The 27,815-nt window shown below is 41.8% G+C and overlaps 1 protein-coding gene across 1 annotated transcript; it reads right to left on the bottom strand.

Moving 5' to 3' along the window:
- Window positions 1-27,810, bottom strand: LOC115226548 (methylcrotonoyl-CoA carboxylase beta chain, mitochondrial). The gene is made up of 17 exons (XM_029797550.2): window positions 27,129-27,810; window positions 24,715-24,781; window positions 23,036-23,120; window positions 21,735-21,836; window positions 18,177-18,304; window positions 17,160-17,272; window positions 16,293-16,406; window positions 13,535-13,599; window positions 12,759-12,858; window positions 10,933-11,028; window positions 9,872-9,944; window positions 9,086-9,162; window positions 7,270-7,336; window positions 5,314-5,470; window positions 3,404-3,518; window positions 2,785-2,870; window positions 1-1,461 (listed from the first exon to the last, which is right to left on the bottom strand). The coding sequence occupies exons 1-17, from the start codon at window positions 27,249-27,251 to the stop codon at window positions 1,344-1,346; spliced, it is 1,686 nt and encodes a 561-aa protein (XP_029653410.1). The 5' UTR covers window positions 27,252-27,810; the 3' UTR covers window positions 1-1,343.
- Window positions 27,811-27,815: the final 5 nt, after the last annotated feature.

Below are 27,815 nucleotides of genomic sequence, written 5' to 3'. Positions count from 1 at the left end.
AAATATGTCAAGTGATTTATTTACTAGTTTTTTATTTTTATTTTCTTTTTTTTTTTCCCTTTTGCAATAACAGAAACATTATTAACATGAGTTTTAGCACCCATAACCTAGGGGACCCCAGTTCAATCTGACCCGATTCCAATATTCAAAAACAAATATTCTGCAAAATTATTGAAAAGTTTCCAAAAACAATAAAAAAAACCAACTAAAATATATAAATAAATAAAATAAGAAAAATAAAAAAAAATCCCAAATACATTGACCTTTTGTACAAGGTCAGAGGTCCAGACATAGGACCTTATGCATGCAGTGGTGACCCCTGCATGGGATCATAACTTGTAACATGAGGTCATAATTTTAAAATATAAAATCATAACTTTATGATTGATATTATGACTTCATATATGGGGGGCATAGACTGAAATGACATGGAGGTCATAGCTGCAAAAACAAGCTTATGACTTTGTGCATGTACTTATGACTTCAAAACAAAGTCATAACCTCACAAAGATCATAATGACCTCTTATATGAGGTCATATTCTAAAGGTGGGGTCACAGCTCCAAAAATCCTGGTCATGACCTTTGGAATCTAAATGTGTTTGTTTAACTAGTTGTTGTGTAAAGATAGCTATGACATCTCACATGGAAAGGTTGTGACCCTCATAGTAAAGACTGTTTGCCAACATAACATGGCAGTCCTGGTTTAGGACAAATGTTGAACTTAAGACAGGTGGAATACTGGGGCTAGATATGGCTGGTTTATACACTAAGGGCTAAAACCAGTGGGGTCCTATATCAAAACAGAACTGTGATGTCACAAATACACCAGTAATGTCATAAATATAAACACCCTTGTGATGTCATAAATTTTTGAAAAAAAACCCCAAAGAAGTAGGCTATATATGGTTACATAATCTGCTAGAAACAACAGCCATATCACATCTGAAATCACACACTGTCTTTATTTCGTGGTGGCAACGGCAAAGAACGGGAAGGTGAGGACTGGCCAGGGAATGTGTGCGTGGTGGAGGAATGGAAGGTGCGAGAAGACGTGGGAAGTAGCGAGGTTCATGCCTCTGCTATTCAAAGCCATTAAAGATCTTGTGACCCAAACAATAATTCTGAAGCAAAGCGAGATATCCATTTTTGATTAGATTAGACAGAAAAGGGGTCAGATTGAGAGGGGTACGATCTTACTACAAATAGGTCTATACTGCATCAACACACACACACACACCTATATATACACATAAACATACACTCATTTGTGCCTCTTCCCCTTCTTCTTTTTTTTTTCATTTTTTGTGGGTTTCAGTCCCCCCACCCACCTGAAATACATAATTTACATCCGGAAGATTCCGAAGTTGGTTGGCATGACCGGAGAGTTGAGAGCTGCACTTAGGCTGAGACCAATAACGGTTCGAGTGTCCACTGGATCTATCACACCATCGTCCCAGAGTCTAGAATGAAGAATGGTTAGAATATGAGAGAGAGAAAGAGAGAAAAAGTAACATCATCATCATCATCATCGTTTAACGTCCGCTTTCCATGCCAGCATGGGTTGGACGGTTCGACTGGGGTCTGGGAAGCCAGAAGGCTGCACCAGGCCAGTCAGATCTGGCAGTGTTTCTACAGCTGGATGCCCTTCCTAACACCAACCACTCCATGAGTGTAGTGGGTGCTTTTCACGTGCCACCGACACAGGTGCCAGACAAGGCTGGCACGGCCACGATTGGATGGTGTTTGTTACGTGCCACCAGCACGAAGGCCAGTCGATGCGGTACTGGCTACGGCCACGTTTGGATGGTTTTCTTATGTGCCACCGGCACTGGTACCACAAAGATACAAATTCCATTGATGTTCATCGATTTTGATTTGATTCTTTGATTCTCTGATTTTTTGATTTAGAAATGTAAAATGGGAATGAAAGGAAAAGAGATTTGACATAGATATATCATCCCCATCACCATATTCCCGTTGTGTTCGATGCTGGTGTCATGTAAAAAGTGTTGGGTCACATGGGTGGAAGACCCCTCATCATATAACGTCTGCTTTCCACGCTGGCATGGGTTGGACGATTTTGACTGAGGACTGGCGAACCAGATGGCTGCACCAGGCTCCAATCTTGATCTAGCAGAGTTTCTACAGCTGGAGGCCCTTCCTAATGCCAACCACTCCGAGAGTGTAGTGGGTGCTTTTAAAGTGCCACCGGGACAGGTGCCAGGGGAGGCTGGCAACGGCTACGATCGGTTGGTGCTTTTTACGTGCCACCGGCACAGAAGTCAGTCAAGGCGGCACTGGCATCGGCCACGTACGGATGGTGCATTTTAGGTGCCACTGGCACAGGTGCTACAGTAGGCTGGCAACGCCCACAATCGGTTGGTGCTTTTTATGTGCCAAAGCAAAATCTTTTCAGGGTCCCTTAAAATACCATTGTGGATCCCCAATTTACTATTTTGCTGTGTGGACCCCCAAAAATTTTACATGGACCTGCAGGAACCATATGGATCCTGTCTGAGAACCACTGGTCTACCAAATCCACACACAAGGCTTTGGTTGACCTGGGGCTATAGTAAAAGACACCTGCCCAAGATGTCACGCGGTGGGACTGAACCCGGAACCATGTGGTTGGGAAGCAAACTTCCTCCCACACATCCACGCCTGCACCGATACAAACTTACAAAGACACTTTGGACGATCAAACGGTTAAAAGCAGACAAAGGAACAAACTGGAACGGTCAATTGCGGCCAAAGACCAGAGAAGGAAATGAAGACCGACTCACCTTGCGCTGGAAAAGTAAGGGCTGCCCTCAGCTTCATATTTTTGGATCACAGGTGCTTTCAGGGCCTCTTCTTCTTCTGTTGACCACTGGAGAAGGGTTTTGGTGGGGTTGTTTTTGAAAATAAAATTAAAAAAAGAGAAAGATGAAAATAAAAAGAAGAAAAACTAACGACTGGTTGCAGTTCAACACACACAGTTGTAGTAGTAGTAGTAGTAATAGTGCTCAAATACATGGACCAATACTACTATTACTACTACTGCAGTTACTACAACCACCACTATCACCACAACCACTACAACCACCACTACTACTATTGTTGCTACTACTACTACTATAACCACCACCACTACTACTACTACTACTGCTACTACTATAACCATCACCACCACCACCACCACTACTACAACCACTGCTACTATTACTGCAGCTGCTGCTACTACTACTACTACTACTACAGCTGCTGCTTGGTCGTAACACATTTGATCATAAGTCTGCAGCACAGATCCCCCCCACACTGCTCATTTAGGTGGGTTAGGGTCCACAGGTTAGCGACTCCCATGGCGACCACCCCCCAGCAGTGAAAAGCCAAGAGACGAAGGTCTAACTAAACTGCACTCACCTCTTTGCCTTCCCGCTTCTTCTGTTCTCTTGTAATCTGTGCCAGGACGTTGGCAGCTTGCTCTCCTCCCATCACCGAGATGCGGGCGTTGGGCCACATGTAGAGGAAACGAGGGCTGTAAAAGAAGGGGCACAGGGGAGCAGAAGGGATTAGACATCATCATCATCATCGTCACTACCACTATCACCATCACCTCCACCATCCTCATCATCATAATCATTATCACTATCATCATCATTATCACCATCCTCATCATCACCACTTAGCATCACAATCCTCACCATCATTACCATCACCACCATCACAATCCTCATCATTACCATCACCATCACCATTTAGCATCACAATCCTCATCATCATTACCACCACCATCCTCATCATCACCACTTAGCATCACAATCCTCATCATCATCATCATCGTTACCATCACCAGCATTATCATCATTATAATCGTTATCACTGTCATCATCAACAATCACCGCCATCACCATCATCCTCATCACCACCATCCTCCGCCTCATCATCATCACCATTGTCATCATTGTTACCATCACCAGCATCATCACCATTGCCATCACCGCTGGCAACAATATCATTATTGTGAACGCTGTCATTATTATTTTTGTCATCATCATCAGCATCGCTTTCCTCCTCCTCCTCCTCCTCATCATCATCACAGCCAGTGACTTTATAATCCCTAATATCATATTCACAAACATCATCATCATCAGCCCTCAACCCCCACCCCCACCCCGCTTCAAGGGCCACAAAGATTTAAAGGAGCAGAGCAAAGGGCTAAACGTGACTCTGTTGATTTAACCCTTTAGTGTTCGCATTATTCTGCCAAAATTAATCCTTTTTTATCATCATTCATTAATCTTGTAGCTATGAGATTTTGATGAGGAAGCTGTTAATTTTTAAAACGATATTGTAGGGTTGGTGTAAGAGACCAGATATGTCCAGTTTGAACATAAAACTGGCAGAATACTTTTGGCCGGATATGGCCAAAGGGTTAAATGCTAAAGGGTTAACACAGTAAAACAAGCAGGACCCATTACACTCATGGTTGTGGAAGATACTCGTATCATGCAAATGGCACCCATGCCAGTAGTATGTAAAAGCTCCCATTACACTCTCAGAGTAGTTGGGATTAGGAAGGGCATGCAACCATAGCAAACCGTGCCAAATCAGACTGGAGTCTGGTGCAGCCTTCCAGAGTGCCACCCTGATCAAACCGTCCAACCCATGCCAGCATGGACAATGGATGTTAAATGATGAAGGCAAGTGAAAATCAAAATCGAAACCGAAATCTCTCAACATGAATGGAAATTGTAGCTGAGATACCAGTGCCGGTGACACATAAGAGAACCGTCCGAACGTGGCCGTTGCCAGCGCCGCCCCAACTGGCCTCCGTGCCGATGGCACGTAAAAAGCACCATCCAATTGTGGCCGTTGTCAGCTTCGTCTGGCCCCCGAGCCGGTGGCACGTAAAAAGCACCATCCGATCGTGGCCGTTGCCAGCCTCGTCTGGCCCCCGTGCCGGTGGCACGTAAAAAGCACCCACTACACTCTCGGAGTGGTTGGGGTTAGGAAGGGCATCCAACCATAGCAAACCATGCCAAATCAGACTGGAGTCTGGTGCAGCCTGATCAAACCGTCCAACCCATGCCAGCATGGACAACAGACTTTAAATGACAGTGATGATGATGCTGGGCTTCTTTCAGTTTCCGTCTACTAAATCCACTGACAAGGTTTTGGTCAGCCCAAGGCTATATTAGAAGACACTTGCCCAAGGTGCCACGCAGTGGGATTGAACCCAGAACCACATGGTTTGGAAACAAGCTTCTTACCACAGTCACACCTGCAGAGGATTAAAAGATACAAAACGGCACATTTCTTTTGGGGTTTACCTGTAAGCTCGTCCACACATTCCATAATTTCCTGCGCCGTAACTGCCACCAATTATGACTGTAATTTTGGGTACTTTGGCGCAGGCCACAGCTGTTACCATCTTGGCACCATTTTTGGCAATTCCTCCAATCTCTGCCTCACGGCCGACCATGAAACCTTGCGGGAAGAAAGAAATATATAAATAAACAAAAAAAAAAAGCATATAACAATACAAAAATATAAGACAAAAGTAATAAAAATTTCTAATAGAGAAAGCTTGCTTCTCAACCCCAAGGTTCCAGGTTCAGTCCCACTGCATGGCACCTTGGGCAAATGTCTTCTAGTATAGTCTGGTGCCGACCAAAGCCTTGTCAGTGGATTTGGTAGATGGAAAAATGTGTGGAACCTATTGCGTTTATGCATGTAGGTGTGTATATAAGTAAGTGTGTAAGTGTGTATATATGTGGAAGCACTCAGTCGGTTCCGACGACGAGGGTTCCGGTTGATCCGAATCAACGGAACAGCCTGCTCGTGAAATTAACGTGTAAGTGGCTGAGCACTCCACAGACACGTGTACCCTTAACGTAGTTCTCGGGGATATTCAGCGTGACACAGAGAGTGACAAGGCCGGCCCTTTGAAATACAGGTACAACAGAAACAGTAAGTAAAGAGTGAGAGAAAGTTGTGGTGAAAGAGTACAGCAGGGATCACCACCACCCCCTGCCGGAGCCTCGTGGAGCTTCGTTTAGGTGTTTTCGCTCAATAAACACTCACAACGCCTGGTCTGGGAATCAAAACCGTGATCCTATGACCGCGAGTTCGCTGCCCTAACCACTGGGCCATTGCGCCTCCACGTATATATGTATGTATGTGTATATACTGTATTTTAATGCGTATAAGGAAACCCCTGATTTTTGGGGTTTAAAATTTGGAAAAAGTTTTGTAAGGGATTATAATAGTACACATGAGTAAGAAACTCCCATATTTTTATAACAGAGGATAAACTCTTATCTCTTCCATAGCAAGATACCAAGCCACCATCACCATAATCTGCCTTCCCTCCTCACATCAAGCTTCTCTTCTAGCAATCTGATCTCGTTCTTTACATGCCCACCTCTTTTATCCCTTTTAATCAAAAAATCAAAAATCAAAATCGATCAACATGAATGGATATTGTAACTGTGATACCAGTGCTGGTGGCACATAAGAGAACCATCCGAATATGGCCGTTGCCAGTGCCGCCCCGACTGGCTTCTGTGCCGGTGGCACGTAAAAAGCACCATCCGTTCGTGGCCGTTGCCAGCCTCGCCTGGCCCCTGTGCTGGTGGCACATAAAAAGCACCATCTGACTGTGGCCGTTTGCCAGCCTTGTCTGGGACCTGTGCCGGTGGCACGTAAAGAGCACCCACTACACTCATGGAGTGGTTGGCGTTGGGAAGGGCATCCAGCTGTAGAAACACTGCCAGATCAGACTGGGCCTGATGCAGCCTTCTGGCTTCCCAGACCCCAGTTGAACCATCCAACCCATGCTAGCATGGAGAACAGACGTTAAACGATGATGATGATGATGAAGGCCTGTCCCTTAGCTTCCATGGCTTTACCCTCTGTACCACTCCACCATTAACTCTCTAATACTTGAGATTTGGCTGTTACATTTAGCATGGAAGCCAGACGTTAAACGATGATGATGATGTGTTGGAACCAAAGGATTTGTGTATCAATTGCACAGCCCTACCTGGACAGGTGTAGTGATTGTGTGTTTGATTGTTGAACAGCCCTACCTGGACAGGTGTAGTGATGTGTGTTTGGATTGTTGAAAGAGATAAAAGGGTGTTTGTGTCCCCATATAAGATTGTCCCCAAGGTCTCTCTCTGTTCATGGAAGACAGAGCATGCCTGGTGTGGGGATATCTCTCTGGGTCCTGTGGGCAGAATTAAGGGTAGAATGAGGGTATCAGTGCATGTGAAGACCCTTACCTGTGATATTCTGTAAGAACAAGAGTGGAATACCTCTCTGGCAGCAGAGCTCAATGAAATGTGTTGCCTGAAATAGAATTCAAGAAAATTAATTAATTATTTCTATGTATTAGCTTACAGGTGCTTTTTCTAGGTCCCAGCCATTGTTTGCCCCGGACTCTTTCAGGAGTCTTGTGGTTCACCTTAGCGGACGGATTCCCATCGGTGCAGCATGAGATCAAAACTTTTTCTCTTTTAGTGGGACATGGAATTGTGAAAAATATTTTTACACAGCAAACATATTCCACTTATACATTTCCCATAGATTTTTCTGGAAAGTTAGAGTAGGGCCCTGGGAGAAAATAGGCTGAGAAACACTGCCTTAGTGCCTTGCCTGGGTTTGAACTCAGAGCCCCTAGGTGACTGTATAGCATTAACTAATGTTTTTATCCACTAGGCACAGGCATGGCTATGTGGTAAGAAGCTTGCTTCTCAAAGCCATGGTTCTGGGTTCAGTTCCACTTCATGACACCTTGGCCAAGTGTCTTCTACTATAGCCTTGGGCCAACCAAAGCCTTGTGAGTGGATTTGGTAGATGGAAACTGAAAGAAGCCTATAGTCTTTAACGTCCATTTTCCTTGCAGGCATGGGTTGGATAGTTTGACTAGGGACTGGCAAGCCAGGAGGCTGCACCAGGCTCCAATCTGATCTGGCAAAGTTTCTACAGCTGGATGCCCTTCTTAATGCCAACGACTCCATGAGTGTAGTGGGTGCTTTTTACGTGTCACCTGCACAAGGGCCAGTCAGGTGGCACTGGCATCGACCATGTTCAGATGGCCCTCTTTACGTGCCACCGGCACAGGTGCCAGTAGCATGGAAATGGATGATAATTTATGAATTTTATGAGCTTTTAACAGTGAAGTGTGTCTACCTGTTTCAATTATTAGACTGTGGTCATGCTGGAGCACCCCCAAGTGATGTGGGGAACAACCACAGACACAAAGACAGACAGGCACACATATAAACAACGTTGCCAGTGCCGCCTGACTGGCTCCCATGCCGGTGGCACATAAAAAGCACCATCCAAATGTGGTTGATGCCAGTGCCTACCGACTGGACCCCTTGCCGGTGGCACATAAAAAGCACCCACTACTCTCATGGAGTGGTTGGCATTAGGGAAGGCATCCAGCTGTAGAAACCTTGCCAGATCAGATTGGAGCCTGGTGCAGCCTCCTGGCTTCCCAGTCCCCAGTCAAACCGTTCAACCCATGCCAGCATGGAAAGCGGATGTTAAATGATGATGAAAGACAAAATTTGTAGATTTACTTTAAACGTTGGCATGGCTGTGTGGTTTAGGGGGCTTGCTTCCTAGCTACATGGTTTTGGGTTCAGTCCCACTGCGTGGCACTTTGGGTAGGTGTCTTCCACTATGGCCTCGAGCCGACCGGAGCTTTGTGATTGAATTCGGTAGGCGGAAGTTACTGCCGTGTGTGTATATGTACGTGTAGGTGCTTGTGCCTCTCCGAAAGAGAGAGAGGGTTGCAGGTTAATGACTTCCCCCTGTCTGATGAGATTGCATTTTATTTTAAGAACCATTCCTAGTTTTATTATGTATAATATAATTACTACTTCAGGTAAAATTTAATATGTTAATCATGTTACCTCACTAGCCCCCTTCACTGCCCAGGGCCCTTTGGGGACAGTATCACCCATGTTGAAAATCTCTGGTCTATAGCAAGGAAAAGACTAGAGAAAACCACCACTACCCCACCCTGAAACGTATAAAGGAGGTGGTTTAGGGTGGATGGTAGGAACGGTAGAAGTTTTTGAAACTTACCTTTAGGGCTGATTCTGAAAAAAGGACTCCATTATTTCCAAGGATTCCAATTGGGTAACCCCAGATACGTGCAAAACCTGTGGAAAGATGTTTATATAAGTATATATAATTATGTGCGTGTGTATGTGTATCCACCCACCCATCTGTCTGTCTATCTATCTACACACACATATATATCTAAGAAGATAAGATTCAGGTAAAACCCTTGTAGAATGCTATGCAAAGCTCATCCACAGTCATTGGCTACCTGATGTAGGGAAAGGATTGCACAACATTTCATCTATGTATTACACATGTCAGAATATGTCGAAACAATTGTAGTGATTTTTAACTAAAGAATGTTTTTAATTCCTTTTTCTACTTATATATATATATAGATAGATATAGATATATATTGATAAAAACAGTAAGATAACAAAAGAAAAACTCTACCAGATCAGATTGGAGCCTGGTGCAGCCATCTGGTTCACCAGACCTCAGTCAAATCGTCCAACCCATGCTATGGATGTTAAACAATGATGATGATGAGCCTTCTTATTATTAAGCAAGCTGGGGTCTGGAACAAATTAACATAAAATTTTGATGGAAGATTATAATTTAGATGACTTTAAAACAGTAAGTTTGTGTCAGAGAATCCGAGGTGGTCTCAGGTGGGTTCGTATCGAAAAGGTTCAATGATAATGACGTTGATCACACACACACACACACATAACTACCAAAGACAGTTAGGTAAGAAGCCATTCTTAGCAGAGGAAACAAAGAAACAGACACAGATGTTCCACTTACCAGTGACAATGGAATCCCCATACATGGACTTGAACTCATCGAACCTACTTCCGTCCACAGTCCTGGCAATCACCTGTAGAATTATGGCAAGGAAACAGAGACTTTGGTTAGTGAGGAACAACAATATTCTGGAAGACAACACACACACACACACACGTGTATGTGTGTGTGTTGGACTGCTGAACTCTACACACTTTTTTCATTCTCTCTCTCTCTTTATTTCCTCTTATTCCTTTCTGCTGAAGAGCGTAGGCCCGAAACGTAAAAGACCTTTTCCATTTTTCCCGACCATCAAACTAATACACCTGCTTGTTGTTCCTACACCTGTCTTCATCTTTTTTTTTCTCTATAAATTTGAACTATATATATATATATATATATATATATACTCTTTTACTCTTTTCAGTCATTTGACTGCGGCCATGCTGGAGCACCGCCTTTAATCGAGCAACTCGACCCCGGGACTTATTCTTTTGTAAGCCCAGTACTTATTCTATCGGTCTCTTTTGCCGAACCGCTAAGTTATGGGGACGTAAACACACCAGCATCGGTTGTCAAGCAATGCTAGGGGGACAAACACAGACACACCAACACACACACACATACATATACATATATATGACGGGCTTCTTTCAGTTTCCGTCTACCAAATCCACTCACAAGGCATTGGTCGGCCCGGGGCTATAGCAGAAGACACTTGCCCAAGATGCCACGCAGTGGGACTGAATCCGGAACCATGTGGTTGGTTAGCAAGCTACTTACCACACAGCCACTCCTGTACAGGGTTGGCCAGAAGTCACCTGACACTAAATCAAACCCATTTAATTCCAAGGTTTATTTGTGTTTAACGACTGAATGAATTTTAATAAAAGCATCTAAATATGAAACATCATGAAAATTGTTCAAACTGGGGTCCTTCATGAGTGTGGCACCATTTTTCCATTCCAGTCAATACAGAATCACAGACAGTATTTATGGAATTTGGTTTACTGTTGGGTGACTTCTGGCCAACCCTGTATATAGACCTTAGTACAAATTAAAAAACCAATCAGGTTACGTACCTCTCTGACATCAAAACTCTTCTTCAAATTGCTACCCACAAGGCCATAGAGTTCATCAGCTGGATGGACAGGTTCCTCTACCTCAGTGATGGTCACCTGGAAAGAAAGATGGACAGGCATCATTAGATATGGACAACAGCTTGACCACTCCACATGTTACAGCTTTTCACCAAAGTTCTGTAGGGTCCCTGGACAAGAATAGCAAACGGCATCTGTGTTCAGAAAGGTGAGATGGGCCAATGAGAGAGACCTCTACATGGTTGCAAGACCAGGAAGAAATAGCAGTCAAATCTCCCTCAAATCACACCCTGCTGTCTTATCTATGTATATATGTATGTATGAGCCAATGAGGGAGACCTCTACATGGTAGCGAGACCCGGTAGAAATAGCAGCCAAATCTCCCTCAACTCACACTCTAGTGTGGGTACCCTGCCGCAGAAACCATGCCAAAGTAGACAAATGGAGCCTGGCCAGCATGGAAAAAGGATGTTAAATGATGATGACAATATATATATATATATATAAAGTTAATCCAAACAAGAAAACACAAAGAGAAAACACAACAACGCAAGGACATGGAACAAATATAGTATTATTGGACGCTCAGGAAAGAAGGAGGGTTTAACGTTTCGAGCGGAGCTCTTCGTCTGAAACATAGGAAAAGGAAAGACAGAGGAAAAAAAAATCACCTACGGTACACACGAGGTCACATTATATATATATATATATATAAAGTTAATCCAAACAAGAAAACACAAAGAGAAAACACAACAACGCAAGGACATGGAACAAATATAGTATTATTGGACGCTCAGGAAAGAAGGAGGGTTTAACGTTTCGAGCGGAGCTCTTCGTCTGAAACATAGGAAAAGGAAAGACAGAGGAAAAAAAAAATCACCTACGGTACACACGAGGTCACATTATATATATATATATATATATATATTGTGGAAGGGAAGAGGTGAGCCTAGGAAGACATGGGACAAGTGACCGAGACCTTTGGCAATATGTTGTGCTTGGAAAGACTTGTTAAGAGTGGTTGGTGTCAGGAAGAGCATCCAGCCGTAGAAGCCATGCCAAAGCAGACTGGAACCTGGTGTAGCTCACTGGCTTTTGTCAAACTGTCCAACCCATACCAGCATGGAAAACAGGCATTCAATGACCATGATGATGATGATAAATATAAACTTCTGACCACTCAACCATGCCTGCACCTATGGTCAGTCAAGCTGGCGGAAATAACAGCAACAACAACAAAATGAAAATGAAAATCGAAATCTCAACATCAATGGAAATTGTAGCTGAGATACCAGTGCCGGTGGCACATAAGAGAACCGTCCGAACGTGGCCGTTGCCAGTGCAGCCCCAACTGGCCTCTGTGCTGGTGGCACCGTAAAAAGCACCATCCAATCATGGCCGTTTGCCAGCCTCGTCTGGCCCCCGTGCCGGTGGCACGTAAAAGGCACCATCCAATTGTGGCCATTGCCAGCCTCGTCTGGCCCCCGTGCCAGTGGCACCGTAAAATGCACCATCCGATCGTGGCCATTTTCCAGCCTCGCCTGGCCCCTGTGCAGGTGGCACATAAAAAGCACCCACTACACTCTCGGAGTGGTTGGCGTTAGGAAGGGCATCCAGTTGTAGAAACACTGCCAGATCAAGATTGAAGCTTGGTGCAGCCTCCTGGCTTCCCAGACCCCAGGTGAACCGTCCAACCCATGCTAGCATGGAAAGCGGACGTTAAACGATGATGATGATGATGAACAACAACAAATTACATCAACAGCAGATAACAATGACAACAAGAACGAACAGTTCGATATACGTACATTAGGCTTCTTCATATAATTCAGGTTGGAGACAATCCTGCGAGCAATGTGTAGGGCATGGCCATCGTCTTGGGCATAGTGGTCAGTCACACCAGATTTTCTGAAAGAAGATCATATCATATAAATTAGTTGCTGGTAGGGACACTGTATTCCATGTTCCAGCCATAATATTTGAGCGATACCGAATTATATACATTTGGAAAATGATAGAGCAAAAGGTGCCAAACTTTGGTATCAAAACCTACCACTCACTGCGCCACGGAAGATGCTGCCAGCTACCACCAATCAACAAAAACCCTGCGAGAGTCAAGTCTGTTGGTTCGAGGAGCACAACTATTCAACTCTATTCCGGTACATGTCAGAAATCTATCAGGATGCAGTGTGGAATCATTCAAATTGCAACTGGATAGATACCTAAGCACCATTAGAGATGAACCCCATCTCCCAGGATATACACAACGAGCACAAACTGACTCAAACTCGCTCCTACACATGTCAAAATTAAACAGAGAATACAACCTGGCAACCACACCAGACTCTGAGGGTGGAGTCTTCGACTTGGCCTGAGCATGGACTCAAACTCAAATGAAATGAAATAATATCCTACCAAGTATATTAACAGCTTATCAGTCGATACTATGTCCTACCTGTGTTAGCAGGGCGATTCAATCGTTTGGATTCTATAGAAATTAGAGCATGGGGGCAAAACAACTACCTGCTTCTCCCCATGCCCTCTCCCTCCAAAAAACCCATGTTACTCTCATGAAAGGACTTACCCACAATGCAAATCTGCTCCCCCAAGGTTTTCTGCGGAGACTTCCTCTCCCGTGGCAGCTTTCACCTGGGGAAATAAAAATGGTTCTACATTAAAAAAAGAGTTTAAATGAAACAAGGCAGGTGTGGTTCAGGTGTTGCTTCCGTAAACTTAGTGCTTTTCTAGACATTTTAACACCAACTCAGAATGATGCAGAGTTGTCTCCCTTCGTCTCTAAATCATTACAGTACGAATCGAAAATACCGCATTTTAATGTGTATAAGGGACCCCCTTTTACTCTCTCTTTTACTTGTTTCAGTCATTTGACTGCGGCCATGCTGGAGCACCGCCTTTAGCCGAGCAAATCGACCCCGGGACTTATTCTTTGTAAGCCCAGGACTTATTCTATCGGTCTCATTTTGCCGAACCGCTAAGTGACGAGGACGTAAACACACCAGCATCGGTTGTCAAGCAATGCTAGGGGGACAAACACAGACAAACATATACATACACATATATATACATATATACGACAGGCTTCTTTCAGTTTCCGTCTACCAAATCCACTCACAAGGCTTTGGTCGGCCCGGGGCTATAGCAGAAGACACTTGCCCAAGGTGCCACGCAGTGGGACTGAACCTGAAAACATGTGGTTGGTTAGCAAGCTACTTACCACACAGCCACTCCTGCGCCTATATACACCCTCGTGTATAAGAAACCCCTAATTTTAGGGGCTTAAAATTTGGAAGAAAGATTTTGTAAGGGATTATAATACTATCCATGTATAAGGAACTCCCCTATGTTTTTAACCTAATTTTGACAAAAGAGGGTTCCTTTTAAACACGTTAAAATACGGTAATTATCTTTGAATCGCAATTAAATTACGAAGAAACAAAGAAAAAGAGAATGAAAGAAGGGGTTGGGTGGAAATTAAACAGCTGAAGAGGAGAGGAAGGAGCGATAGGTTGCACAATCCAGAGTGAATAGTGTGGTCAGCCGTGTTCTACAGACAGGACTGCGATGGCTTTACCAAAGAGAATGGTCAGCAACACTCATTGCAATAATCAGGGGCTCATTTCAAAGACAGGCCACAGTTGTCTTAATTTAGCAGAGGAAATTGGTTGTGTGGGGTCCAGGAATACCCGAGGCCTCAACGGTGACTGACACATACTGATAGTGGCCAGTCGGACCCCTATTATAAAAGGACATGAAAACTATAAAAAAAAAGAAAAAAAAAACTGGCAAACTCTTTACTCTTTTACTTGTTTCAGTCATTTGACTGTGGCCATGCTGGAGCACCGCCTTTAGTCGAGCAAATCGACCCCAGGACTTATTCTTTGTAAGTCTAGTACTTGTTCTATCGGTCACTTTTGCCGAACAGCTAAGTTACGGGGATGTAAACACACCAGCATCGGTTGTCAAGCAATGTTGAGGGGAGGGACAAACATAGAGGAATATATTTAGATCGGGGGTCACTCATTGCATCTTTCATTCATCTCCTTCACCCCTAAAGGGATTCAGTAACGGTTCTCTTTGAGCCCTTCAGGCAGAAAGTTCCACGACTGGCATCATGATCAGCAGGTACGCCTGCGAAGGCCATACAAATACAGGTAGACAGAGAAGGGCATATGAGGAATTTTCCTCAACTGATGTTACGTAACAGGTGTGTGTTATGAGGGCTCAGTTGGGTTTGGACAAGGTTTAGATATTGGTATTTAGCTTTGGGACATTCTGTGGCATCTTCTCTCTCTCCCTCTCTCTCTCTCTCTCTCTCTCTCTATATATATATATATATATATATAATGGGAAGGTTTATGAAAATAAACAAAAGACGAAGGCAGGTGGAGTACAAACAAACAATTGTATTAGTATGGCGCTCAGGAATATAAATAAAACAAGTCTTTTACGTTTCAAGCCTACGCTCTTCGACAGAAAGATACACAGAAAAGAAACAAGGAGAGAAAAAGGTTGAAAGTTCAAGGTTAAAAATGTATACACATCGTGGTATATTTTAAGGATTTCACATCAATAACAAAGTCACTTTGATCCATGAAGGAGAGGTGCAGTCAGAAGGTAGTGGTAGTGGTAGAATATAGGATAAAATTGAGACCACGTGAGCGCGTGATATATAATGGGATGGTTTACGAAAATAAACAAAAGATGAAGGCAGGTGCAGTACAAACAAACAAATGTATTAGTATGGCGCTCAGGAATAGAAATAGAAAAAGTCTTTTAGGTTTCAAGCCTACGCTCTTCGACAGAAAGATACACAGAAAAGAAACAAGGAGAGGAAAAAAAATTGCGTGTAGGGGCTAACGATCCAATATAGAACAACAAACATTAAGGCATGGCAAACATCTCAAGTCATATGTATGTATGTATGTGTTTATGTATGTATGTATGTATGTATTGTGTCTTTACTGTGATCTCCCTTTTAGTAGAAGAAATAGCTATAATCTCTTTGACTGCTATTTCTAAATTCGGTGTGTGGTAAGGCAATTCGTTGCTAAACCCTTAATTGCTTAGTATATATATATATATAGAGAGAGAGAGAGAGAAGCAAGAATATAGGTGGCTGAATGCTAACCTGGATCTAAAGAACAATGCTAAAAGAAATAAAGGCACTTTGCATGATATAGTCCTAGATAGACCATGTCAGAATAAAACTTGGCATTGTCACCGCTTGGTCATCTTTAATCATAGGTCTGTCAGATCAGGACTGACTCGAGGCTAAACAACAATAACAACAAACATATACAATGGTGATAGAGGCTACTTACCAAGGGTGGGCCTGCCAAAAATATCGTGCCCTGTTTACGCACAATGACGCTCTCATCAGCCATGGCAGGGACGTAGGCACCACCAGCCGTACAGCTTCCCAGGACTATGGCAATCTGTGAAGGAAAACAGAGACAATTAAGGAGGGACGACTGAGTAGTAGTAGTAGAAGTAGCAGTAGTAGTAGTGATTTCAATCACCCATCTTGCAGGGATCATTTCTCAAACAGGTCACAGTTGTCCCAATTTTCTACAAATTCGTTGGCCACAGAAGGAAGAGCACACAAGCTGATGTAGTCCTAGATACACTATTTCTGAATAAAAGATGAGATGGTCACAGCTGGAACGTCTTTGATCATAATTCGAAAGAGCTGTTCTTCACTCCTGCTCCAGAGCGTTGGCTGCGGGGTCATTCCGAAAAGCTCTATCTGCGACGATTTCATCTCAATCGAAGGAGAGGGGCTTTCTCCGTCCGGGTTGCGGATCCGTGGAATAAGCTGCCGGACGAGATAGAGAAGATGCCAACGACCGCTCGGTTCAAAGTCTCCCTTGACCTCAAGTGGCCTGAACTCTTTACATGAACACCACCCTGTACATATCTCCATGTCCCCCTACATGGCCTTGCTTTTTGCTTTTTGAGCCAAAAAATTAACTAACTAACTAACTAATTCAGTTGGATCAGGACTGACCTGGAGCTAAACAATAACAAGGAAGAGAACACTAGCTGATGTAGTCCTAGATACACTATGTCGGAATAAAAGACAGGATGGTCACAGCTGGAACATCTATGATCATAGGTCTACCAGACGAGGACTGACCTGGGGCTACAACAGCAACCACAAAACTAAGTTGATATTAAAGTGGAAATACCTGTGGAATTCCTAGTGAAGACATGTTGGCTTGGTTGAAGAAGATCCGACCGAAATGGTCTCTGTCCGGAAACACATTGGCCTGGCGAGGTAGGTTGGCACCACCAGAATCAACTGTCAAATCACAAAGACACAAGCAATTATTATTATTATTGTTATTATTATTATTATTATTATTATTATTATTATTATTACTACTATTAGTATTATTATTATTACTATTATTATTACTATTATTATTATTATTACTATTATTATTATTATTATTACTACTACTATTAGTATTATTATTATTACTATTATTATTACTATTATTATTATTATTACTATTATTATTATTATTATTATCATCATTACTATTATTATTATTATTATTACTATTATCATCATTACTATTATTATTATTACTATTATTACATTATTATTATTATTATTATTATTATTATTACCATCATTACTATTATTATTATTATTATTACTATTATTATCATTATTATTACTATTATTATTATCATTATTATTATTACTAATATTATTATTATTATTATTACTATTATTATCATTGTTGTTGTTGTTATTATTATTATTGAGTGAGAGAGCAGTTCATGCCATCAAAGTGACACTGGGGTAAAATATACGAAGCCCAGTATACCCATCATGACTACCCGTCTGATAAGGGTACACCAGGTACATGCATCACAACCATATGTGCATGACATGGTGATCTCATATCAAGATAAACAGCACATGACCTCACAGGTGGGGGGCCCAGTTAAAATTTTTTTCAGGCTGAGTAGCCCATCCCACTCAAAAAGTCCCTGAATAAGGGTTGTTTTAAGGATGATGAACAAAACACCCATGTTTTCTGAGATGAATTATCCAAACCCCTAACAATTCCTTTCAACACATGGCCATGATACTCTCCCACTAATTCTGCTTGTGATCAGAGATGCACATATCGTCAGCCACCAAGGGACATGCTCAACTGGTTAATAATAATAAATAAATGAAGACCTACCTAGGTATATGCAGGGCAGGCGATTCAGTTGTGCTATCTCTTGTGCTCTGACATGTTTCTTCACTGTAATGGGGTAATAGGAGCCGCCTTTCACTGTGGGGTCGTTGGCAACAATCATGCACTCAACACTGTGAAGAAAGAAAGAGGGGAGAAGAGAGAAAGAGAGAGAAAGGATGAGACTTTGAGAGAGAGAGAGAGAGAGAGAAAGAGAGAGAGAGAAAGGGGTGGGTAGTAGAAAAAGTGAGATCTTGACCATTTAGCATTTAAACCAACCATCATCATCATCATCGTTTAGCGTCTGCTTTCCACGCTGGCATGGGTTGGACGGTTCAACTGGGGTCTGGGAGGCCAGAAGGCTGCACCAGGCCCAGTCTGATCTGGCAATATTTCTACGGCTGGATGCCCTTCCTAACGCCAACCACTCCATGAGTATAGTGGGTGCTTTTTAACGTGCCAGGCAAGGCTGGCAAACGGCCATGGACGGATGGTGCTTTTTACATGCCACCGGCACGGAGGCCAGTCGGGACGGCACTGGCAACAGCCACAATCGGATGGTTCGCTTACGTGCCACCGGCACTGGTATCACAGCTGCAATTTCCATTGATGTTGATTGACTTCGATTTTGGTTCTGATCCTGCTGAAATATTCTGTTTTATGTTCACATTAGCCAGATCCTGCCTGTCACACCTACCCTACAATGTCATTCTAAATATAAATAATCACATCATCGAAATCTCAAACCGATGAGATAATGCAGGATTAATTCAAAATAAACAATTCTTCAAGGCGGTGCTCCAGCATGGCCACAGTCAAATGACTGAAACAAAAAAGAAAACATAGGATATATCTATGCGCGTTTGACCCCTGCCACCACTTGTCAGCTGGTGTTGGTTTCTTTACATCCCTGTGACTTAGCAGTTCAGCAAAAGGAGACCAATGGAATGAGCACCAGGCTTAGTCCTTTAGCAATTAAACCAGCCATGTCTGGCCTCTCACACCTGCCCTACAATGTCATTCTAAAAATAATCACATTATGGAAATCTCAAAGCTGTGAGATAATCCAGGATTAATTGGAAACAATGTGGATAAATAAGCATTACTTTAGACGGAATAATCTGATTGTTAAAGGGTTAAAATAGGGACCACGTGAACCAATGAGGGAGCTTCTATTTAGTCACTTGACCTTACACAATGTAACAGCCAAATCTCCCCTCAGTAAACTCCCTACTCTCTTTAACTCTTTAACATGTAAACCAGCCACATCCAGGGTTCCAAATTTTCAACTTGTTTTATGTTCAAAATGACCAGATCCAGCCTCTCACACCTACCCTACAATGCCATTCCAAAACTAAGGAATCCCGTCATTGGAATCTCAAAGCTTTGAGATGATCCGGGATTAATTCAAAGCAATGTGAATAAACAAGGGTTACGTTTGACAGAGGAATCAGAATGCTAAAGGGTTAAGTGGGAGAGAAGGGGAGAAGGAAGGGAGAGAAATGAAGAAGAGGAGGAAAAGTCAAAAGAAAAGAAAAAGACAAAAAAAATCAACATCACCATCATCACCACCTCTCATCATCATCATCATCACCACCACTACTACAATCACCATCATTTTAACATCCATCTTTCCATGTTTGCATGGGTCGGATGAGTGTATGCCAGAGTAGTTAGTTAGTTAGTTAATTTTTTGGCTCAAAAAGCAAAAAGCCAGGCCATGTAGGGGGACATGGAGTTATGTACAGGGTGGTGTCCATGTAAAGAGTTCAGGCCACTTGTGGTCAAGGGAGACTTTGAACCGAGCGGTCGTCGGCATCTTCACTATCTCGTCTGGCAGCTTATTCCATGGATCTGCAACCCGGACGGAGAAAGCCCCTCTCCTTCGATTGAGATGAAATCGTCGCAGATGGAGCTTTTCGGAGTGACCCCGCAGCCGATGCTCTGGAGCAGGAGTGAAGAACAGCTCCTTCGAGAGGTTACACTTTCCGCTTATGATGTTGTGAACGAGAATGAGATCACCACGGCGGCGGCGTTTTTCTAGAGAATAAAGGTCGAGCGTCTTCAGCCTTTCTTCATAAGACAAATACTTGAGTAGACCTTTCACCAACTACCCCTCGTGCTGCCAACCTTCAGCCCCCCCCCATTGTTTCCAAATAATCTCTTTTATCTATTCTCTTCTTTTATTTCCATTTTACGCAACCATGCATCTTCCCTAAACCTCCAGCCAGGGCTATAAACTAATTAAGATAGCAATTTGAAATACAGGTGAGTTTTGAACCATTGCCCTCGTGCACCTTACTTGGTGCCCAAGGTACCATGCAATAGGACTGAACCTGGAACCATGTGGTTGAGAAGCAAGCGTCTTACCACATAGCCACACCAACACCTATGTATGTGTATGTGTGTGTGTATATATATAAATACATTAATGCATATACATATATATATATATATATATTTACTCTTTTACCTGTTTCAGTCATTTGACTGCGGCCATGCTGGAGCACCACCTTTAGTCGAGCAAATCGACTCCGGGACTTATTCTTTCGTAAGCCCAGTACTTATTCTATCGGTCACTTTTGCCGAACCGCTAAGTGACGGGGACGTAAACACACCAGCATCGGTCGTCATGCAATGCTAGGGAGACAAACACAGACACACAAACACACACACACACATATAAATATATACATATATATGACAGGCTTCTTTCAGTTTCCGTCTACCAAATCCACTCACAAGGCTTTGGTCGGCCCGAGGCTATAGTAGAAGACACTTGCCCAAGATGCCACGCAGTGGGACTGAACCCGGAACCATGTGGTTGATTAGCAAGCTACTTACCACACAGCCACTCCTGCGCCTATATATATATATATAATATATATATATATATATTTACTCTTTTACCTGTTTCAGTCATGTGACTGCGGCCATGCTGGAGCACCACCTTTAGTCGAGCAAATCGACTCCGGGACTTATTCTTTCGTAAGCCCAGTACTTATTCTATCGGTCACTTTTGCCGAACCGCTAAGTGACGGGGACGTAAACACACCAGCATCGGTCGTCATGCAATGCTAGGGAGACAAACACAGACACACAAACACACACACACACATATAAATATATACATATATATGACAGGCTTCTTTCAGTTTCCGTCTACCAAATCCACTCACAAGGCTTTGGTCGGCCCGAGGCTATAGTAGAAGACACTTGCCCAAGATGCCACGCAGTGGGACTGAACCCGGAACCATGTGGTTGATTAGCAAGCTACTTACCACACAGCCACTCCTGCGCCTATATATATATATATATATATATATATATATATATATATATATATATATATATATATATATATATATAATATACACATACATACATCTCATACACACAGATATACATACATAAAGATACTCTCAAATACACACACCTTACACCTACTCATATACACAGACCAGAGAAATCGACAAGTAGAACGTTACCTCCCACCACAATACTCCATGAGCCCCAATAACAGAAAGTTCACCACCACCACCATGCTACACTACGAATACTTACCCAGAGACACGTCCTATACCACAGATGATACCACCAGCAGGGACTTCTTCGTTGCCATACAGTTCATAGCCTGCCAACTGTGACAGTTCTAGGAATGGAGACCTGTGGGTGTATATAGATATTTATTTAGGGATACCAAACAACAAGGAGAAGAAAGTAGACTTCCTTATTGAATTTCAACACACTTAACCCTTTCGTTACCAACCCGGCTGAAACCGGCTCTGGCTCTTTAGTATAAATGTCTTGCTTTCATAAGTTTTGAATAAAAATCTTCCACCAAACCTTAGTTACAATTTATGTTCCTAACACTAGCTTAATGATGACGAAGTTATTTTACTAAATTCTTTGTTATATTTAAAATTAATTGAAAGAAACACAGAATCTCAACAGAAATAGGGTAACAAAAGGGTTAACAAATGATTAATTTAACCCTTTCGATACCAACCTGGCTGATACCAGATCTGGCACTGTAATACAAATGTCTTGTTTTCATAAGTTTTGAATTAAAATCTTCCACCAAACCTTAGTCACAATTTATGTTCCTAACACTAGCTTAATGATAACGAGGTTATTTTACTAAATTCTTTGTTATATTTAAAATTAATTGAAAGAAACACAGAGCATCTCAAAATAAATACAGTAATGAAAGGGTTAAGCCTGGAGGCAAAATACAAATATGTATGTATATCATTGTTGTCGTTGTCGTTATCATCATCATCATCGCTTAACATCTATTTTCCATGCTTGAATGGGTGAGACAATTTAACTGAGGACTGGCAAATGACAAGATTTGAACTCAGAATGTAAAGGTCAATAACTGGATACTGTGTTTTAACCAATTAATGACTGTCTCTCATGAGTGTCTAGGACAGCAGTTTTCAACCACAACTCCAAGGGCAGCATGCGGCCCCTAATGGTATTACACAGCGAACTGGCAGAATCGTTAGCACACCAGGCGAAATGTTTAGCAGTATTTCGTCTGCTGCTATGTTCTGAGTTCAAATTCCGCTGAGGTCGACTTTGCCTTTCATCCTTTCGAGGTCGATTAAATAAGTACCAGTTACGCACTGGGGTCGATGTAATCGACTTAATCCGTTTGTCTGTCCTTGTTTGTCCTCTCTCTGTTTAGCCCCTTGTGGGTAATAAAGAAATAGGTATTACACAGTTTTATTTAATTGACTTGTATATAACTTTTTTTGGGTGCGGGCCCCTAAAAAAAAGCCTGGTTTTGGATTTGGCCTGGATATTGCAGACATTGAGAACAACTGGTTTAGGAAGTGGTTTGAAATAAATATCCTTACCCAGAATCTAGCAATGTGTTGATACGGTCTCTGGGGAGCATCTTTCCACGAGATGTCTGTCGTAATCTGGCCTTCTCTCCACCACCTGCAACCAAATAATGGAATAAGAACAAAAAAAATGAATCGTATTTTGAGTAAACCTAGATTTAAATAGGTTCTCAGCGAGGTCCGAGGAACCCCTTAACAGGCAAAGCATTTGAAAAATATGCATAAAACATGTGACTTTGTATTCTAGAACAGTCCAGGGAATTATCGTTATCACAGGTAGATAAATGTAGTCAGCTTCATTTGAAACCAGTTTAATGAGTGTCAATGTGCTTCTGCACGAAACTCTTGGACCTCGAGTCACTGCGTAACTTCTGCTGACCGATAAAGCATAGTTTATATGATCCTATTTTGAGTTCTATTCTCCCAGTTTGCTTCACCAAACGAGAATAGATAACGTCAGTGGCCGCAAGCTAAAAACACCTGTACAGGCAAAATTAATATATATATATATATATATATACGTTATATAATTAGGGTTCAGTAAAATAATTAATTATTTTTGAGTATACATTGTCTGGGAGATTTTTCTTATAGTAGAAGAAATAGCTAAGATTTTTTGGCTGCTATTTCTAAAAGTTCAGTATGTGGTAAAGTAAATTACTTTACTGAACCCTAATTATATAACGTACTGTTTTAAATATACCTCAAATGGTCCTCTTACATACTGAACACTAATTGGTAAAATTAATTAATAATTAATTAATTTGACCCTTTTATTATTGATATATATACATATATGTATATATATACATATATAAAAATACAAACTGGGACAAGAAAGCAAAACATCCAGAAGGACGATACAAAAAAACACGGACGGGTCATTCGAAGCCATTAATCTCCAGTGAAGAACCGAATCATCCTTGCAATTTCGGCTGATTAATTTTGAGATTGCTCCAATCTGGCCAGCCCCAAGGAAAAACTAAGCTAAGAGCATTAGATTGCTTGGAAGAAAGCTTCGAATGTATACGAAAACAAGGATGGAAAAATGGACGATGTAATACGAATATAAATACAAGAATTACATATAACAAGGGCAGTAGGAAGTACCAGCTTTGCTAAAAATAGCAGTCAAAAAATACTTTGGAACTTCAAAAATCAACACTAGATTTTCACAGGTATGGGGAAAATCTCACCTGTGATTATCTAGTGTTAAATTTTGTTGCTTTGGGAGTATTTTTTGACTCCTATTTTTAGCAAAACTGGTGCTTATTAGTGCCCTTGTTATATATATATATATGTGTGTGTGTGTGTGTGTGTATATATATATATATATATATATATATTAATTTTGCCTATATGGTTGTTTTTAGCTTGTGTCTATTAACATTAATGTTCTTTGTATATTTAAAAAGTTTTATATATAATAGGAGCAGGCGTAGCTGTGTGGTAAGAAGCTTGCTGGCCAACAACATGGTTCTGGGTTCAGTCCCACTGCATGGCACCTTGAACTAATTTCTCTTACTACAGCCCTGGGCCGACCAAGATCTTCTGAGTGGATCCTGGCAGATGGATACTGAATAAAAAACCCAGTGTGTTTGTGTCTGTGGTTGTCTCCCACATCACCAGGTGGTGCTCCAGCATGGCTACAATCTAATAACCAAAGCAAGACAACACGCTCATACACTTACCTTGAACGATTTTGGAAATCCTCGATTTCAATAAGTTCACTTGCTCCTTCATGCTGGAATAGTTGTTCTATATAAAAAAATAAACAATATTTTAGGGTCAAATATATATAATGTAGAGGTGTCAGTGGTAATCCAGGCAATTAGCATCAAAAAACTCCCTCCAGTTGTGTTCTTTTTTTCCAGTTTGCATCACCAAACCAGAACAGAAAATGGAGAAAATTCTTCATCAACAAAAAATTGATTCCATAAATTATTATCTTTTAATACAAAACTTTATAAAAATTTTGTATACATACATATATATACATACACACATACACACACATACATACATACACACACATACATATACACACACACATACATAAATATATATATACACACACACATATATATCAAGATACATACATATATACATACAAGGTGGAAAGGAATAGTACTCGAATACCGGAGGTAGAGTAATATGCTTTATCAACGAAGCTGCAAAGACATCTCAAAAACTTTTACTCAGAGTTTCACGATCCCGTTCGTCAGACAGTCTTGGTTGAGAATCATCCTCAACCAAAACTCCGACGAAAGGGAACGTGAAACTCTGAGTAACAGCTTTTGTGTCTCAGTGTTTTATCACGATGGTAGTAAATATTTTAAAGTGGAAGTATTTGACTGCTATTTAACTACCTGGTGGTTGTATTCTTATCGTTGTCTAGTCCCTTAAAGTCCCTTCCCCTCGGATAAGACCCAACCAGACAGACCCAATAAATCAAACGTCTTATCTATTATCAAAACAACCTGGACTTACCAACTATTTATACAATATATATATATAGGCGCAGGAGTGGCTGTGTGGTAAGTAGCTTGCTTACCAACTACATGGTTCTGGGTTCAGTTCTCTGCGTGGCACCTTGGGCAAGTGTCTTCTGCTATAGCCTCGGGCCGACCAAAGCCTTGTGAGTGGATTTGGTAGACGGAAACTGAAAGAAGCCCGTCGTATATATGTATATATATATATATATATATATATATATATATATGCGTGTGTGTGTTTGTGTGTCTGTGTTTGTCCCCCTAGCATTGCTTGACAACCGATGCTGGTGTGTTTATGTCCCCGTTACTTAGTGGTTCGGCAAAAAAGACCGATAGAATAAGTACTGGGCTTACAAAAGAATAAGTCCCGGGGTCGAGTTGCTCGACTAAAGGCGGTGCTCCAGCATGGCCGCAGTCAAATGACAGAAAGAAGTAAAAGAGTAAATATATATATAGGCGATCATTCGTATATATTAATGATAGACATATCAGATATTAGTTTCCAGGTGTGAAAGTCACACCTGGAACACCTTTGCTGGCTCTTGTTAGAAACGGTATTTAGATTCTGAGTTCAAATTATTGCCGAGGACAACTTCGCTTTTCATACTTCACGTCGGATCGATAGAAATAAAATGGAACGGCAATCTTTCGTCTCTAGTAGACCTTTCCGTCGATTTCCGTAAAAAATTTTTTTTTTTTACATATGGGCTTGCGGGAACTTTTGAAGTAATGAGAGCGAAAGAGACTAAGAGAAAGCGATTGTATGACGAGGGAAGTTCTTTTGAAGTTACCGTGCATGGGAAGCATTGATGTACATGTGTGTGTGTGTGTGTGCGTGTGTGTGTGTGTGTTTGATAGGGTGTGGGAGACGGACAGTATGTTGTGTAAGTGAGGTGCTTCTGTTAGTGTGTGTGAAGAGACAGAGAGAGTAATGTGTGAAAGAAAGAGATAACTGAAATTTTTTACTCGGTGTATGTGTATATGTATGTATATTACTTCAAAAGTTCCCGCAAGCCCATATGTAAAAAAAAAAATTTTTTTACGGAAATCGACGGAAAGGTCTACTTAGAGACGAAAGATGGCCAATGGGACTACCGAGGTCGATTCATATTGCTAAATGCGAATGGAATTATAACAAGGTTTTGATAATAGATGAGAAAGACCTTTCATTTATTGGGTCTGTCTGGTCGGGTCTTATCCGAGGAAATGGGACTTTTAGGGTCTAAACAAAGACAAGAACACGACGACCCTGGTAGGTAAATAGCAGTCAAATACTTCCACCTTAAAGTATTTGGATACCTTTTTAATAAAACACTGAGACACTGTTTGGATACTTTGAACTGGGGTGGTCGTGGTTGGAATGTTTTGATCATAGGGTTATTCATAGTCAACAACAGCAGCAATAATAATAATGCTTTCTGATATTGGCACAATGCCTGAAATTCTGGGGCAGGGGGCTAGTCGATGACATCGTCCCCACTCCAGGGCTCGAGTGGTAGTTATTTTAGCGGCCCCGAAGGGAACGAAAGGCGAAGTCGACCTCGGCGGAGTTTGAACTCAGAACGAAACACAATAATGATTAATAATAATAAACCTGAGCTACTACTCACCTGGTAGTCGGAGGACCCATGGTCAGGCCGGGTACCAATCACTCCGAGTTTGTCCGTGTACTTCAATCTGCGACACACGGTGCATATGGCACCCGAGATCTTGAGAAGGCCGGGTCGAAGCATGACGAAGGATGAGAGCCACCACGTCACACAACTTCAATAATACTTCTCTCTCTCTCTGTATATATATATACAGTGTGTGTGTGTAAATAGATATGTATATACGTGTTTAAGTAAGTATGTTTATAACCGCAAAGGGAGGGCAAGGTCCTTCACGATAGCCGAGCAGTGTCCTATAATATATATACACATATATCTACAGCTTGTGTACAGGTGGCATAGAGGGGGGTGGGACAGCCTGTACGGTGTATAATATAATATAATGTATAAAAAATATATTAGATTATGTCTATGTGTAAGAGAGAGACAGGGCAAGGTGCTCGCCCAATTAATGTTCTATTTTATATGTGTGTATATATATATATATATATATATATATATAGGGTATTTACAGGTGGCACAGAGGGATCGGGGTAGCTAGTAGAGTAGGTAATATAATATCGTTGTGTTATATATATGCGTGTGTGTGTTGGGGACCTTAATTATGTCCCAGGCAGGTTCTCCTTCGATGTGAAACCCTCGCCGGATGTCTTTGCCATGCGGATTGGCAAAGTCAAACAGGACCTT

The sequence above is a fragment of the Octopus sinensis genome, linkage group LG30 (genome assembly GCF_006345805.1).
Source record: "Octopus sinensis linkage group LG30, ASM634580v1, whole genome shotgun sequence".
NCBI lineage: Eukaryota > Metazoa > Mollusca > Cephalopoda > Octopoda > Octopodidae > Octopus > Octopus sinensis.
Note: the sequence above shows the minus strand (reverse complement) of the source record. Positions and strands in the feature narration are given on the sequence as shown.

Excerpts from the sequence above, each read along its gene's own strand:
- LOC115226548 (XM_029797550.2), bottom strand. The coding sequence starts at position 27,251 with ATGCTTCGACCCGGCCTTCTCAAGATCTCGGGTGCCATATGCACCGTG. Across the intron at positions 9,945-10,932 it reads AGAGTTTTGATGTCAGAGAG|GTGATTGCCAGGACTGTGGA; the intron begins GTACGTAACCTG and ends ATAATTCTACAG. Across the intron at positions 5,471-7,269 it reads GTTCTTACAGAATATCACAG|GTTTCATGGTCGGCCGTGAG; the intron begins GTAAGGGTCTTC and ends TCTTCCCGCAAG.